General features: G+C 25.6%; 2 protein-coding genes across 3 annotated transcripts; both read right to left on the bottom strand.

Moving 5' to 3' along the window:
- Window positions 1-661: 661 nt before the first annotated feature.
- LOC141532677 (lipase member H-like) lies at window positions 662-8,879 on the bottom strand. The gene is made up of 10 exons (XM_074251124.1): window positions 8,167-8,879; window positions 7,907-8,058; window positions 7,582-7,824; window positions 6,819-7,019; window positions 6,578-6,751; window positions 2,021-2,170; window positions 1,705-1,956; window positions 1,062-1,256; window positions 829-988; window positions 662-748 (listed from the first exon to the last, which is right to left on the bottom strand). The coding sequence occupies exons 1-10, from the start codon at window positions 8,271-8,273 to the stop codon at window positions 694-696; spliced, it is 1,689 nt and encodes a 562-aa protein (XP_074107225.1). The 5' UTR covers window positions 8,274-8,879; the 3' UTR covers window positions 662-693.
- Window positions 8,880-9,519: 640 nt separating this feature from the next.
- LOC141532631 (dipeptidase 1) lies at window positions 9,520-15,767 on the bottom strand. 2 transcript variants are annotated; one of them, XM_074251084.1, is made up of 10 exons: window positions 14,991-15,767; window positions 13,637-13,769; window positions 11,926-12,088; window positions 11,421-11,704; window positions 11,277-11,334; window positions 10,310-10,486; window positions 10,154-10,244; window positions 10,013-10,088; window positions 9,683-9,949; window positions 9,520-9,598 (listed from the first exon to the last, which is right to left on the bottom strand). In XM_074251084.1, exons 2-10 carry the CDS (start codon window positions 13,762-13,764, stop codon window positions 9,580-9,582), a joined length of 1,263 nt encoding a protein of 420 aa, XP_074107185.1. In that variant the 5' UTR covers window positions 13,765-13,769; window positions 14,991-15,767; the 3' UTR covers window positions 9,520-9,579. The 2 variants fall into 2 exon arrangements, with proteins under 2 accessions (XP_074107185.1, XP_074107184.1); XM_074251083.1 differs by lacking the exon at window positions 14,991-15,767 and adding an exon at window positions 14,592-14,891.
- Window positions 15,768-15,979: the final 212 nt, after the last annotated feature.

A 15,979-nucleotide genomic window follows, 5' to 3' on the forward strand; every position in this document is an offset into this window, starting at 1 on the left:
AATTGGATTTTTGGCTGAGGTTTTTACAAAAAAATTGAAAATTTGGCTAAAATTTCGCGGATTTTTTTTTTTTTAATATTGTAATAGAAAAAAAAATCTTATTTATTTATTTATTTTTTAATTCCAAATTACATTCTATAGAGGTGTGGGTAACACCTGTACATAGATTGGAATACAATGAATCGCGTATAATCATTTTACAATAATAAACATAATAAACATATACATAGAAATTGCATATAACAAGAGTTTACGTTATCATGATGAATAAGTTCATAAATATTAACTGAGCTATTACAATTGGAAACGTCTAAGAGATATTTACAGATATCCAGGTCCTGAGTTTTTTTTTTAATAGTTTTAGGCTGTTGATTTAACATTTTCAGATTGTTTGGTAAGAGATTGTAGTATTTAATCGCTATATAGTATGCATTTTTATAATTTATATTTTTATTTTTTTAGCCATTTACAGGATTAATAATATGTATACTGAATACTATATAAGTAGACAAATTTAGTTTTTTTTTTTTTTTTTTTTTTCCCCAAAGATGAGGACAGTCAATAAAAGTGATTAAAAAATGAAAATAATAATTAGCTTAAGATAAAAAATTTTTTTACAGCAACAATAAATATCCTAAAAATTTTTAAATTCACTCATCAAAAAATTTTATTAGAATTGATAAAAATTTTTTTTTAATATACATTGCTAATCGTTGAAAAGTTAGCGGTAAAAAAGTAGCGGCCGGATCTGAAAAAAAAATTTTTTATTAAATCGAAACATTGTTTCGAATCGCTAATTATAAATAAAATATATAATAAAATACTAACGCATTGTTTGGTATCAAAGGTCCAAAATAAACAACAGCGTTATTATCACAATCGCCCTTTAAAAATTGAAGGTAAGATTGACACAGCATAGCAAGAAATGCGTGAGGATGTTTTATACTTTCTGCCCAAAATTTGGGCGCTGTCAAGTGGTTACAAAAATCTAAAAAATTTTTACTAAATTAAAGAGGAAACTTATTTGACTTAATAAATAAATTATTGATCTCCAAGCTCACCTCCTGTAATCGGAATAAGCTGACAACCAGGTTGAGGTCTCACGCCTCCGTTGGGGTAAAAGTTTGCGATACCAATAAATTCTAAACTGCCGTAAAAGTCGCCATCAGTGTGTAAGACATCAACAAATCTTGCACTTTTATTATTAATATATTCAGTTATTGATTGCTCAAAGCCCAGTTTTGCTGGATCTAAGGCTAAAAAAATATAAGTGATATTGAAAGTCAAATATTAAAGTAACATATGTTGCGTTACAGATGCTATAAGGGCATACCAAGAATTTTTTTTTTTTTGGAAATTGGTATCAAAAAATTATTTTTCAGTAATCAATAAAATTATAATGTAGAAATAAAATAATGGCAACAAAATTTCATCAAAATTTGAATTTTTTTAATATGCCCTTATGGCTCCCCCGGAACTTACCCTGAAAGGCAAAAAAACGTACCAAACATTTTTTTTTCTAAAATTTACGTAATTATTGTTTAAAAACTAATTTTGAAAAAAATTTTTTTCATCATTATTATTATATTTCTAAACCATAATTACATCGATTCCCAAAAAAAAATTTGTTTGATAAGCCTTTATGCTTTGTCTCTTATCACCTCTGTAACGTGACATACTTTCAAAATAAAATGTTCTTATCACCAGTCAAATGAGGTAATGTATGCTTTGAACTTTTTCCAATAAATCCAGCAATTTGAGCTCCCTGTGAAAAACCAATCAAATGGAAAGTATTCAAATTTAATCCCAGCTCGACAAGTCTGTCAAGTGTTTTTGTTACGACTTTAGATATGTCTTTTAGTTTTGGTAACAGTTGCCAGTAAGGTTTGCTGGCCAAGTCAGCCCAGTCTACTAGCAAAACATTATCTGTTTCTCGTTCCAAATAAGCTGAAAAAGTTAATCAATAAATCAGATATAATATTAACTATTAAAAATAAACTAGTACTTTTCACAAAATCACCTCCAATAACAGCATTAATACTTATATTAAAGGGATTCTCATTATACGCATGAATATACATTACTGTCGGTTTGGCAGCATCGATATTTTGGTAAATGTTCTCTGGTTCATAAATAGGAACAGTGTATCTCTGCTGAGTCAAATGATGATCTACGGAATTGATTATCAAAAAATAATTAATTTTAAGTTTCAATATCGCATTTTTTAAGCAAATATGGTGTATAAAAATTTTAATTCGCTCCAAGCAACTCAGAAATGGTAGAAATGTAAAAATTTATTGAAAAAATGAAAAATAAAATTTTTTATGATATAATCTCTATTTGCTTTAAGAAAAAAAAATTCTTAAAGACAAAAGAGAGTAATTGAAAAAATTTTATTTTCATTTTCAAACTTCTCGGTGATAAAATTAAACATTTTGAATTTTTTCAGCTATTAAAATTGAAAATAGATTCTTGAAATGCCAAAATGTCGGAATTTGAAAAAAATTTTATTTTAAAAAATTAAAAATAAATTCAATAATTTCTGGAATTAAAAAATTTTCAATTTCCAACGCAAAAAGTTACAAAATAAATTTTTTTTATGATATATGTTCTTTTCATTTCAAAAAAATTGTATTTTTTATTTATTCATTAAATTTCTACATTTATAAAATTCCTGAATTAGAGTAAATAAAATTTTCTTAAACCCAGTTTTTGCTTTATAAATTCGATATAATTACATATATATAATAAAATAATATAAAGATAATTACTCAGTAAAAATAAGTATGTTTATCGTTGTTAGATTAAAATTTTCTTCTGTTCTGTTTGTTATTACTGATATGAAATTGTTAAATTCTGGACTGTTTCCAAAATCTGAATAAGAATACAAAACTAGCTGATGTTGTAGTAATGACGGTAGGAATTTAAAAAAAGTACTAACCGAAAAATAATCTCGTCAATTTATTTTGTAAAATTGAAGAATTAAATTAAAATTTAATGATTAGAAGCATGCGTGAAATATCCATATTTATCTAAATAGATACTTTCAGTTGCACATGAAGAATAAAAAAATCACTCTAAAAAATTTTCAATCACTGAACACGAAGAAATTATCACCTTGGTTCGAATTTTAAAAAAACGGAATCATTTTTTTCATATATATATCTTCGCTCACTTATTGATAAAAAACTAATTTCCATAAAGGTGAATGAAATAAATAATTAAACAAATATATCATCATTCAATCAAGAGTGAATATTGATTTTGAATGAAGCTTTTCAAAACGATTAAAATGGAGCACAGAGTGAAAATCAATATTAAAATATTGGAATTATTGAGTTTTTTCTTTGACCTTTAAGAGTAAATACGACTCGTAAATAAAATGCTTTTCTTCATATTTATATTTAACGCCTTTAAACTAAACAAATAGGATATACACTGTAAAAGATGTTTGTTTAAAAATTCACCCTGAAAAAAATACGCAGTGTAAAATGACGGTATCAAATTCATATGATTTATTTATTTGATTTTCATAGAATTTTTAAGAGGAGCTTTGTTTGGGCACTTCCGGCCAAATTTTGAAATTTCAGAAAATAAATTCCTTACGCCTAAAATATGTCAGAAAATGTCCTAACACAGCACCCTACTGTTCATATTAACGGAAAAAATTTTTTTATAGATAAACACTTTGCATGGATTTTACTTGAATTTGCCAGCATGAAAGAAATAACATTTTTAAAAACACAATTTTTCGTTATTATGAACCAAAATTACTTACAGTGTAACAATATCAGGAATATTTTTTTTAAGAATCCAAAATTTGAATGCATGATTTTTAACTTCCCGCTAAGAAAATTAAAAATTTAAAAAAATCGGGAAGTTATTGGTTTTACTCCGTTTTGCAAAAATCGACTTTTCAACAGATCTCGACATTTTAAGGTCCTAGGAAGCCATTTCGAGGGTTCCCGAGAGGGTGTCACTAGGTCTGTATGTATGTTTGTATGTATGTGTATGTGTGTAAGTATGTGACCCTCTTATAACTGTTGAACGGCTCGACCGATCGAAACGCGGTTGGTGGCATTTGATTAAATTTCATCAAACTTACATTTCCTGAAAATTTGAACCGATTCGGACAGGTAGATTCCAAGAAATCTCAAAAAAACTGCAAAAAAAAAATTTTTTTAAAGTGGTTTTTTTGGAATAACTTTTAAACGGCTCTATCGATCGATTCCAAAAACTAATCAGCTTTCAACCTTCAAAAACGACGTCGACCACCGTCAACCGCGTTAAAATCCGTTGATTCATTCGGGAAATATCGTGAACGAAAGAAATCAAAAAAACTGAATTTTTTAAGAAAAACTCTAAAATTTTACATCTAATCAATTTACGTTAACATATTATTTATAATACTTAAAAAACTGCATCGATTGCTGCAAACCGTGTGAAAATCGGTTTACTAAATTAAAAGTTACAGCAGTTTGAAAATGAAAAAAATCGTTTTTCATCAAACTTTTATTAGAATTTTGGGCTCGAAGAGCTCAAAAGTATCAAACAGCTTATTTTTGAGCTTGGAGAGCTCAAAATATGATAATAAACTTTTGAACTCGAAGAGCTCAAAAACATCGCAAAAGCGGAAAAATTGGAAGTGCGTAATAACTGAACTTAGCGGGAAATTGTAGGGATGGCCTTTAGGGTCAACCGTTTTCCAAATTTTTTTATAGATATACACTTTGCATGGATTTTACTTGAATTTGTCAGTATGAAAGAAATAAAATTTTTTAAAAACTCAATTTTTCGTTATTATGAACCAAAATTGCTTACAGTGTAACAATATCAGGATTATTTTTTTTTAAGAATCTAAAATTTGAATGCATGATTTTTTTAGACAATTTGCAATGATTTATTTACTAGCTTTTGTCCGCGGCTTTGCTCGCATTGAAGCCCTCAAATATTAAAGATCATTACATTTCAATAGAACTGAATCAATGTGATTCTAATTTTTTGACAAACAATTTTTTTATCTTTTGTAAAAAATAATTTTTTTTTGTGATAAAAAGTATCCTATGTTACTTCTAATACCTAGAAGTAACATTCCTGAAATAATTTTAATTTATTGAAATATAGTCTTCAGTAAATACACTTAATAAAATATACTTTCACTCTTTCCGATATAGAAGATCCAAAATAAATAATGTTGCTATTTTTTTTCATTTTATTAAAAATTATGACCTTTTTAAAGCAAAACTCTTGCTCCTTTAATTTTTTTAAAAATTCAATCGAGTGGGAAAAAAAAAGGTTGGCTGGATTAAATTGAAACTTTGTAAGGTTTTTGTGGTTTTATTGAACTGTAAAATACATACTTAACATTAGTGGGTTCCGCGATATTTTTGATTAGGCGGTTGATTTTCCAAAAAAACTTCGAAAACCCCACCTTGAAAATGATCTTTTTCCATTCAAACACTGATATCTCAGCGAGAAATGCTCGTATGGAAGTCTTTAAAAAAACAAATTGAAGCTGAATAAACAAGTTATCTGGTCCATATAGAAGAGTCAAAAAAATTTTTTCCAAATCCATAGATTAAAAAGAAAAACCAAAAAATTTCGAAAAAAAATTTTTGAAACTTAGATCCAAAAATTAGACACGAAATTACAACTTGCTTTTTTTTATTTACTGTACGACCATTTTTCTTTAAGTCACAGCTTGTTGAAAAACCCCTAAAAATTTGGAATTTTTCTTGCTCTCTTAATTTTTGTGAAAAGCGTAGAGTTTTAATGAATAAATTTACAAAATTTTATGTTGTTTTTAATTAAGAACAAAAAAAAATTAAATATCTTATTGATATGCTTATCTTATATTCACTCATTATTTATAACAGCGTATGAGGCTGAATAAAAGAATTTCATGACTAAACATGAAAAATTTTAAGTAAAACTGAAGAAGCATTAAAGTAAACAATAAAAAATTATAAGCTCACATTACATTTTTTTATTATTTAATATTTTTTATTTCACCTTCCGCAAAAGAGACGAATGGTAAATATTGAAAATCGATTTTACGTAAATATTTGGTCGATTTAAATTAAACCAAAAGCATGATTCTCACCTTTGAAACAACAACGATAAAATTGCATGATTCATATGAACAAAAAAATTATTAATTAATGAGTAAACTTGAGATTTTTTTAAATTTCTTCGAAGAAAAGGAAATGATAAAGGAATAAAATTTTTAAATATTTATTATAGGTGAGAAAAATATACATAGTAAATCTTTTAGCTTTAGTTATTCTAATGCTACAAAATATTTAAAACTTTATTCACAAGACTATGAAGAGATTTCTTTTTGGTATCAAAGAAGTAGAAGCCGCGCCTGAAAAATTAATTTTGATAAATTATTTTGACTTAGTAATAAATTTTTTTTTTTTAAATATTCTTCTTTGGCTTCAAGAATTTTTTTTTTTAAGCAAAAAATTTAATTTTTCTTTTTTCTCAGTCAATTTTCACATTTCCATTATTCCTAAATTAATTTGAGGTAAAATAATTTTTTAATCGCCTTTTTTGCCCTGCTAACTCAAAATACTATAAAATACTAACGCATCTGTGGGCGTAGATAATCCGAAGTAAACAGCGTTGTTGTCATTACAATTGCCATCTAAGTAATCACTGTAGGATGGACATTGAAGAGCGACGAATGCTTGAGGATTTTTAATACTTTGCGCATAAATTCGCCATGATTTTCGATGACTACATAAACCTAAGTAAAAATTTACCAATTTGATTTTACTAATTAATCAATAAAACTTAACAATTAATTACCTGTTAAATCTTGTACAGATTCAAGGTTCGGACAACCAGGTTGTGGTCTCTTGCCTCCGTTGGCAAAAAAATCCACGGTACCATCAGTTTCTGTGGTGCCAAAAAAGCCCATGTCAGTATGTAGAAGAACAACAAATTTCGCGTTTTTTTATTAAGATGATCAATTGTTGATGGTGGATTGTAGCCGGGGCCTGTAGGATCCAATCCTAGAAATAATTATATCGAGATTGTAATTCATTTGGTAACTCAAGTAATAATATAAAATAATATAAAATAGAGAGTTCAAGACACCGAATTTTGCCACAATCAGTTATGAACATTCTTTTATTGTATCAACTATCCGCCTATGGAAAAATCTGCCAACTGAAGTTCTAAATTCACAGAGCTTGCCGGTCACATCAAATTATATTCAACAGATTAAATTGTTCCTTTAAAATTTTAAAAATATTCTAGTTGAATTTATCAAATAAATTAGTAAATTTCAATTATATATAAAATTTAAATGCTCACAAAAAATTGTTATACTTCTTACGTGATACTATGTTACATGTTATATAAAACATTTATATATACACTTTGCCATTCGGCATTTGCCTTGGTATTTATTTCTTAATAAATAAATAAAATAAATAAATAATTAGAGATAACCAGTTTTTTTGTCTCGATTAATAAAAAATGAAAAGATACCCCTTTGAAACTCAACTCCTCAATTATAAAACTTGTAAATTTTTCAACTTATTAAATTACCAAAGTGATGATAATTATTACCTGTGATGTGAGGTAGCAAATATTCGGAAAATTCACCGATAGCTCCAGCCAATGGAGCTCCCATAGAATGACCAATAACATGAAAAGTATCCAAATTTAATCCCAATTTGAAAAGCCTATCAAATGTTTTTGCTGTTATTTTTCCCATCACTCTTACTTTTGGTATCAAACTGAAATATTCTTCGGATGACAACTTACTCCAGTCCAATATAAACATGTTATCTGTTCCGCGATTTAAGTAAGCTATTTAAGTAAGAACTACAATAATTAATACACCAAAATCAATTGCTTAAATAAAATTAATTATTAATTCAGTGAATATTACCATCAACTATAGTACGGACACTTTCGTCAGATGGCTTCTCGCTGAATCCATGAATATAAAGTACTGATGACTTAGAATTATTAACATTCTGATAAATTATATCTGGCTGATCGATTGGGACATTGACGATCTCGGCTAATTCAATTGAACTTCTATATCATTTATTATCAAGGTAAATAGTTATTAAGTTCAAATGATCAATTAGGAATGAAAAATTTATTTATTCTGATAATTATTGCTACCAAAAACTTAATATTTACCCGTTATAAATTTTTATTTTTAATTTTGCTGTGATTGTATCGATGTCTTCTGCAGTTATGGAGATAATAAAAATATTGATGATTAATAATCGATTTAAAATATTCATATTTATTTAAACACTGGAAATTTCACTTGAAAAAGCAAATAATTGCTGTGAGAAATTTTAATCAATTATTACCAATAAGATATTACGCTCTTTTTAAACTGAGATCTCAAAAAACATTTTATTCGCTTATATACTTACACTCACTCCAGACAAATATGCAAACAAGGAAATAATAATTTTATAAATACATACGTTAACTAATTCGAATTACGTATTGATATTGAAGAAAATTATTGAACAAATGAATACATCTTAAATACAAATGTTATATAAATGACTAAATTTGTATAGATTATTTCTACTCTTTTCATCTGATATAGAAAAGACAATATTGTAAAATTTTTTAAATCAAATAAAAAGTGTGTAAATCTGAAAAAAAAATAAGAAAACAATTTTTTTTACTTACGCGCTTCTGGCTTTAAGAAAAAAAAATTTAAGCTAATAAAACGTACACACAAAATTTTTGTATTTATATTTCCTGATTTTCTGCTTGAAAATTGGAATGTTTCAAATTTCTGAGTATGAAAATAAAAAATTTTTTTAAATTCAAAAAATTGTTGAATTCAGTTCAATTTTTTTAAATTTTCAATTTTTAAAGCCAGAATTTTGAAAACTTCAATTTTTAGAGCTAAAAGTCCAAAAATAAAATAAAATTTTTTGTGTACGTCTACATATTTAGTTTTAAGAATATTTTTTATTTTAAAAAAAGTTTATTTCTTATTTTTTCGGTAAATTTTCATATTTTTAACATTCTTGAGTTGATTGGAGTAAAAAAATTAGGAAAACGGTTGAGAACTTTTTGAGTTATCCCGCCCGCAAATGTCAAAAAAGTCGTTTCGAGAAAAACGTGTTTAAAGTTTTGACACACGCTCAAGCGCCGAGTTAAGGCGAGACACTTAAATGAGTTTTTAATATATAAATAATGATAATTTTGTTTTGAAAATTTACTGGCATATTTTTGAGATGATATTCTAACGATTCATGAAAAAAATAATCGATTTTTTTTACTTGTATTGCCCCCCCCCCCCTTTAAAGTTATTCCAAAAAAGCCAAATTTAAAAAAAAAAATTTTTTCTCAGTTTTTTTAAGATTTTTTGAAATCTATCGCTCCGAATCGCGGGGTAAAACCAATAACTTCCCGATTTTCTTAGCGGGAAATTAAAAATATTTTTTCCACCCTTTTGACATTAGTAACGCGACGTATATATCATAAAAGTGAGTTATTTGTTGAAATGATAAACGAAAACTCTAATTAATTTTAATTTATATTTTTCATTGATTACTATACTAGATGGATTGTAAAAAATTAATGAAGTCCTTTCCATCTGAAAATAAATGAAAAAAAAATTATTATTTCATTATAAAAAAAAGGGATTATTTTCATTCAATAGAAAACCATAAACACTTACTCATTGGCAGTTTGACAGGCTCCAGGAGCGAGTCCTTCATTTTTCATCGCTATTTCCAGATCATGTCCGTCGATAGTCATATCGCTCGGTAGTTCAGACTTTAAAGAATCACGAACTTTTTCGACATCTTCAAAAACGCGGATTAAATTTCTTCCTGCAAGTTTTTCTAAATCAGCGCGTGTCCAAGTCGGCTCGCCTTCTCTGGACTCGTAGAGTCGGTCAAATAGTTTAGGATACTTGGACACATCTTCTAAATCCTTTGGAGTCCTTAAAATAAATTTTCATAAAATCAATTAATTTTATCAGCAGTAATTAAAATTATTTAATTACTCATCGACTCCATCATAATCGCTACCGATACCGACGTGATCGGGTCCAATTAAATTTCTTATGTAATTAATATGCGCTAAAAAATCAAACAATTATTTAAGAAGAAATAAAATTTTCTTAAGTATTTTATTAGTTAATTACCCACGACATCTTCAATTGTTGTCTCTCTAGATCGATTGCAATTGACAAATAAATTGTAAAAATTCACCATTACAACTCCGTTATTTTTTTTCTGTTTTCAAAGTGTATTGTAAATTAATTTATGAGTCATTTTTTATTGGAATTTTTTAAACTTACAACTGAGTGAAGGACATCATCTGGTACGTTCCGATAATGATTACAGATTTTAAACGTTGATGAGTGTGAAAAAATTATAGGAGCACGTGTTATACTTAAAACATGTCGCATTACATTGTGCGAAACGTGGGATAAATCGACCATTATTCCTAGTCTATTCATTTCTTTAACAACTTCCTGAAAAAAATAATTATTTTAATTTTTTTTTCTTTAATTATGAAATTTCTTTGCATCGTTTTTTTTTTTAATTTACAAAGCAATTTTTTTATTTCACGGTCCACAATAATTCAACAAGCAAAAATTCTATTTAGAATTTTTTTTGCAACTCACATTTTTTTTTAATTTATCACAAATAGAATAATATAAAAAAAATTAACATTTAAATCTTTTTTTATTTTTACAGGCAAAATTTGCATAAAAATTCGAACAAGTTGTATTAATATCTTTTGGTTGACTTAAAATTTGTATTAAAATCAAAAATTAACTGATAAAAAATTGATCTGATTCAAAAGATGTCAAATCAAGTAGAATAATTCTTCAATCATGAAAAAAATAATTTCTTAGATCAAGAATTTTTTTACTTGATTCAAGTTCATCAAATTATTCAAAATAATTTTTGCTCAAGAATTTTTCTCTTAAATTGTATTAATTTTTTTTATCGTAGAGAATACGGCCTTCCCCCCCCCTACTTCAAGGACGCATAACTCGATAAAAAAAATTTTTTTTTTTTTAAATTAATTTTGTGTACTCTCTGAATATAAATAAATAAATGATAAAAAAATGGACTGTAAAAATATAATATGCTTTTTTTTTATCGACTGCCAAAAACGCTCGAAATTCGGGCCTCTGGACTAGAAGACCCCTTAAGGTATGCACATTTAGATTTTTCAAACTTTTTTTTTAATATTCTATCCAAAAAAAACCGAGTAACCGAAAAACTAAATAATTACCATTTAAAAATACATACTTTTCCAAATAGTGTTAAATTAAAAACCGAAGAGTCATTGACAATTGATGCGTCAGCCCTAAAAAATAAATCCTTACTTATCAAATATTAATTATATAAAAAAAAAAAAAAAATAAAAAATTAGCTCATTTAAAAAATACTGACCAAGGAGTATTGCAATTGTGCGTTAGCGTAATATAACGAACTCCAAGTTCATGGTAAAGTCTAAGCACAGCAAGACTTGAATCTATGGCATGTCCACTTTCAATTCCAATCATTGACGCTATTTTATTATTTTTCCAGGATCTTTCAATATCGTTTGAATTTATCACAAATTCTAATTTCGACGGATATTTATTGACTAGTCTCTTTATCATATCAATCTGGCGTAATGTCAATTGGATTGCGTCTTTGTACTGTGACTTGCAAGGCGTGTAAGCGACCCAAAACTTTATTCAAAATTTTTGGTCATAAAAATGTAATTTAAAAAAATATATATAATTTAATTCAATAAAAAATTTATTTGAAGCAAGTAAATAATTTTGAAAAATTTAATCTTCTTGATTTGAGTAGAAAAATTCTTAAACTAAGAAAATCTTCTTGGTTTAAGTAAATTTTACTTGATTCAAAAATTTTTCTCTTAATTCAAGTTAATTTATATTGTACTTACTTGACCACCAAGTTTACCAGCAGTTAAGCGAGGAAGATCAGTGTGACAAGTATTACAAGATTTTACGCCCATAATAGGATCATTTGAGAGATCGGTATCAAAATTTAAAGCGCTCAAGTTATTAGCTAACTTGTCGTAAAGATTCCAGGGTAAATCATTATGTCTGAAAATTAATTAAAATAATTTTTAACATTTATTGTTGAATAAATATTTGTAAATAATCTTTGTTTTTATCACTACACCGTAAAAAATTTTCGGAGTGAATGATTTTCAATCGATTTATTCTTCCCGGGAGTGAAATTCAATCCGTGACGGATTTAATTTATGTTATTAAAACAGAGAAAATTTTTTATTTTTTTTAATAAATAAAAATATAAAAAAAAATAGTTGTTACATGGTTAAAAATTTGTAACTTTCTTGAGTTTTTGTTAAAATTTTTGTTAGCTGACAAAAAAAAAAGTTTTCTAATTTGAATTTTTTTATACCGTTAAAAAAAAAAAAAAACAGAATTTGACATATAAAAATTCGTCGGAGTTAAGCAAAAATTAATCACAGTGTAATTTATTTGTTTAACATTATGAAAAAATGTTCAAATGTCTGCCCTAATTAAAAAGTATTTGAAGTAGTAGTATTTATTTCCAGATGTACAGTTTTTTTAAAAACTCTGATACATTCCCTTCCCCTTTCGACATAAATATTAATATCAAATAAGTAAAATATTAATAATTGAAATAATTAGATAATAGAAGTAACGATAATAAGTATTAGAAATAATTAAAATAAATATGGTACTGAATTTAACAGATCTGACAATTTCTTAGATTTTTACAACAATTAAATTGTAACGAAAAAATTTTATCAAAAAAATTCCACATGTAGAAATTTTTAAAAATTATAAGTGCGAATTTTTTAACATATTTTTTTTTTTTTTTATAACAATAGAATTGTTTTGAAAATTTTAAGAATTGTTAGATGCCGGCTAATTTTGAAATCATAAAATGAATTTGAATTTTTTTTATTACTTTTGAATGTCTTCTTTTATAAAAAATTAACATTCTTAATTGTTTTTATTTCTTCTTTCTGAACAGCTTGCTGATTTAAAAATCATCTTAATTAGCAATGTAATTTGAATCATGATATACTGTCATAATAATTAATATTTATAATATAAAATTATTAATAATAATCATTATTAAATTTAATTATAATTAATTTTTATGGGTTATTAATGAAAAGAAGAGTACAGTTCATTTGAATTATAAATATTGATGTATAAATAATCAATTAAAAAAGTGTTTACAACTGATATCAATTGATATTAATATTTCACTCTAATGACCACAACAACCATTAAATTTCATCAATATAATCAAATTTTTTTTGTTTTTTATTATTTTTTAATATCTTAATGTATTTATTGATCAAAACAAATTGTTTAATAATTTTACAGTACAGAAAAGAGCAGACACCAAATATTTGATTTAATTAATAATGTAAATAACGATGAAATAATATCTGACAGTTTTCAGTATTCTTATTAATTGAAAAACCTTAAAAATTCATAAAATAAATTTGCACAAGTGCATGAAAACATTTATTTTTTAATTTGTATGAAATGTCCGCTAAATAATATAGATTAAAATTTGCAATTTTAATTATTCAAAATTTAATTTCATAATTTTAATTATTCATAATTTACAAAATTATTTACCCGTCTATTAATGGCGCAAAATTCAGTACATCACTACCTTTGAACGGAGTTGCTCTTAATCCTACTGATAATCCAATTACTAAAACCAGAATCACTATACTAAATACTCCTATACTGATATAAACCATTCTTCCTGTAAATAAATAAATTCATTAGTAATTAGTAATTAATTTTAAAGTTAACTTATTTTCTTATTATTCTAACTAGAATCTTACTATTAGATTGCGGAATTTAAAAGAATAAAAATTTTGAACATAATTTGTACACTAAAAAAAAAAAATCAATTCGATTTAAAAGAAAAATTGGTAATTATTTACAAGTGCACGGTAAGAACAAGATTACACTGAATATCATCCTAGATTATACTAAGTGCAAAAGAATTTCAGAAAGTAGCTAGTATAATCCAGATTATAATGAGTATAATCCAGATATCACACAGTATAATCTGGATTTTTTTAGCTACTATTAGAAATTTTTTTTCACCACCGATATCACTGAGTATAATCTGGGATGATATCCAGTATCATCTTGTTCTTTCCCTGTGGGGTTCACCATTTTAATTTTCATTTTTTTGAACGAAATTTTTATTTGATTTTGATGATATATATATATTTTTTTTAAATACATAAAAAAATGAACAATTAAAGAAAAAAAATTGATTACCATAATTTTAACAAATTTTCAAAAAAATTTATAAATTTTACTTACTTAATTTTTTGATTTTCAACTAAAAACTATTAATAAAAAATTTAACTAAAAATTATAAAAAAATTGTTTAACATTTCCAACAAATGCTCATTTTATTCAACAAAAATTTTCTATTTCAGTGTAGAAGTTATGAATAAATGTTAATTACAAAATTGAAGAAAAAACGCAATATATTGTTGTTACTTAAAAAGCAATATTCTTCCTCTAGCAATATAAATATAAATTTAAGAATTATTAAAATATTTACCCATTATGATATATTTTATAAAAAAATTAATGTCTGTAACAAAACTTTAGCACTTGAATTATTTCTACTATTAAAACAATGAATAGCGTCCTTTGTTATTACAAAATAACAATTTAACTCGAACAAAAGTAGTAATAATTACAAAAGGTATTTTATGCCTTGATAAAAAGTGACGCAAGTCATTTATCATCCAGCAAATCGCACTTAATTCTCACGTATAATTATGCTATATAAATTAGTATCAAACAAACTGTCCTGTCTTAACAATGAAACAATATTCAATCATTTAAAATCATATTTAGATAAACAAAGTCCCTCATAACATTTTTCTAATAATTAATCATTAAATTATTTGATTACATTCATTCTATAAATAATTAAACAAATAATGATACTTACGGGCTTTTTTTATAAATTTATATAAACAATTTGTATGGAAATCTCAGTGCACTCTTACACAGCAAACTGTTATCTAATAGACATGCATTTATGTTGTACCGAGTTTTCCTCTATCTATCTTCTCTATTGTATCATTATCAATTTGTGAACTTATTTATAACAGTTGATCTCCTCTCTACGGATATAACATAATAAAGTCAATTTATACTGAAATCATTCATCTTAAAGATATTGATGAAATTTTAAATAGTTAAAAATAAAAATGATAAAACAAAGTTATCTTTCGTTGTTTTTTATTCCAAGGAAGTTATGTTTTCTTCAAAAAAAAAAAAAAAAAAAAATATTAATAAAATAATACACACCCACACGGAAAGAACAAGATAACTCTGGATATCATCCCAGATTATACTGAGTGAAAATTTTTTTTAGATAGTAGCTAGTATAATCCAGATTACAATGAGCATAATCCAGATTATCATGAGTATAATTCAGATATCACTGAGTATAATCTGGTATTATATCCAGTGTCATCTTGTTCTTTCCGTGCAAGAAGCACAAATTTTTTCTAGAGCATGCACATTATGACTTTAGACCATTCCAAAGGAGATGAATTGTGATGTAAAATTTTTACACTGGATATAATCCGAAAAGATATCCCGTATAATTTGAATTATACTCAGTAGAATCTTGGATTATATAATTTTTTCGAAAATTGTGATATTGAACTTTTTTTTTTTTTTTAATTCATAAATTTATAAATTTTTTTTGAAAATTTGAGAGAAATGTGATAATTAATTTTATTTCAGTGTTATTTTGTTCTTTTCGTGATAAAGAAAATTAAAAATTCTGATGTAACGGAACAATTTCTTTTTATTTTTAAATTTAAATAAAATAAATACATTTTTTCTTCATGTACATTAAAATCTTTTTTTTAAGTACAAATAATCTCAATTTTTTTACGTAGAATTATTAAAGAAAAATATGTATAA

The sequence above is a fragment of the Cotesia typhae genome, unplaced genomic scaffold (genome assembly GCF_013202065.1).
Source record: "Cotesia typhae breed Kobodo isofemale line unplaced genomic scaffold, CoteBio_Ctyphae contig_65, whole genome shotgun sequence".
Classification (NCBI taxonomy): domain Eukaryota; kingdom Metazoa; phylum Arthropoda; class Insecta; order Hymenoptera; family Braconidae; genus Cotesia; species Cotesia typhae.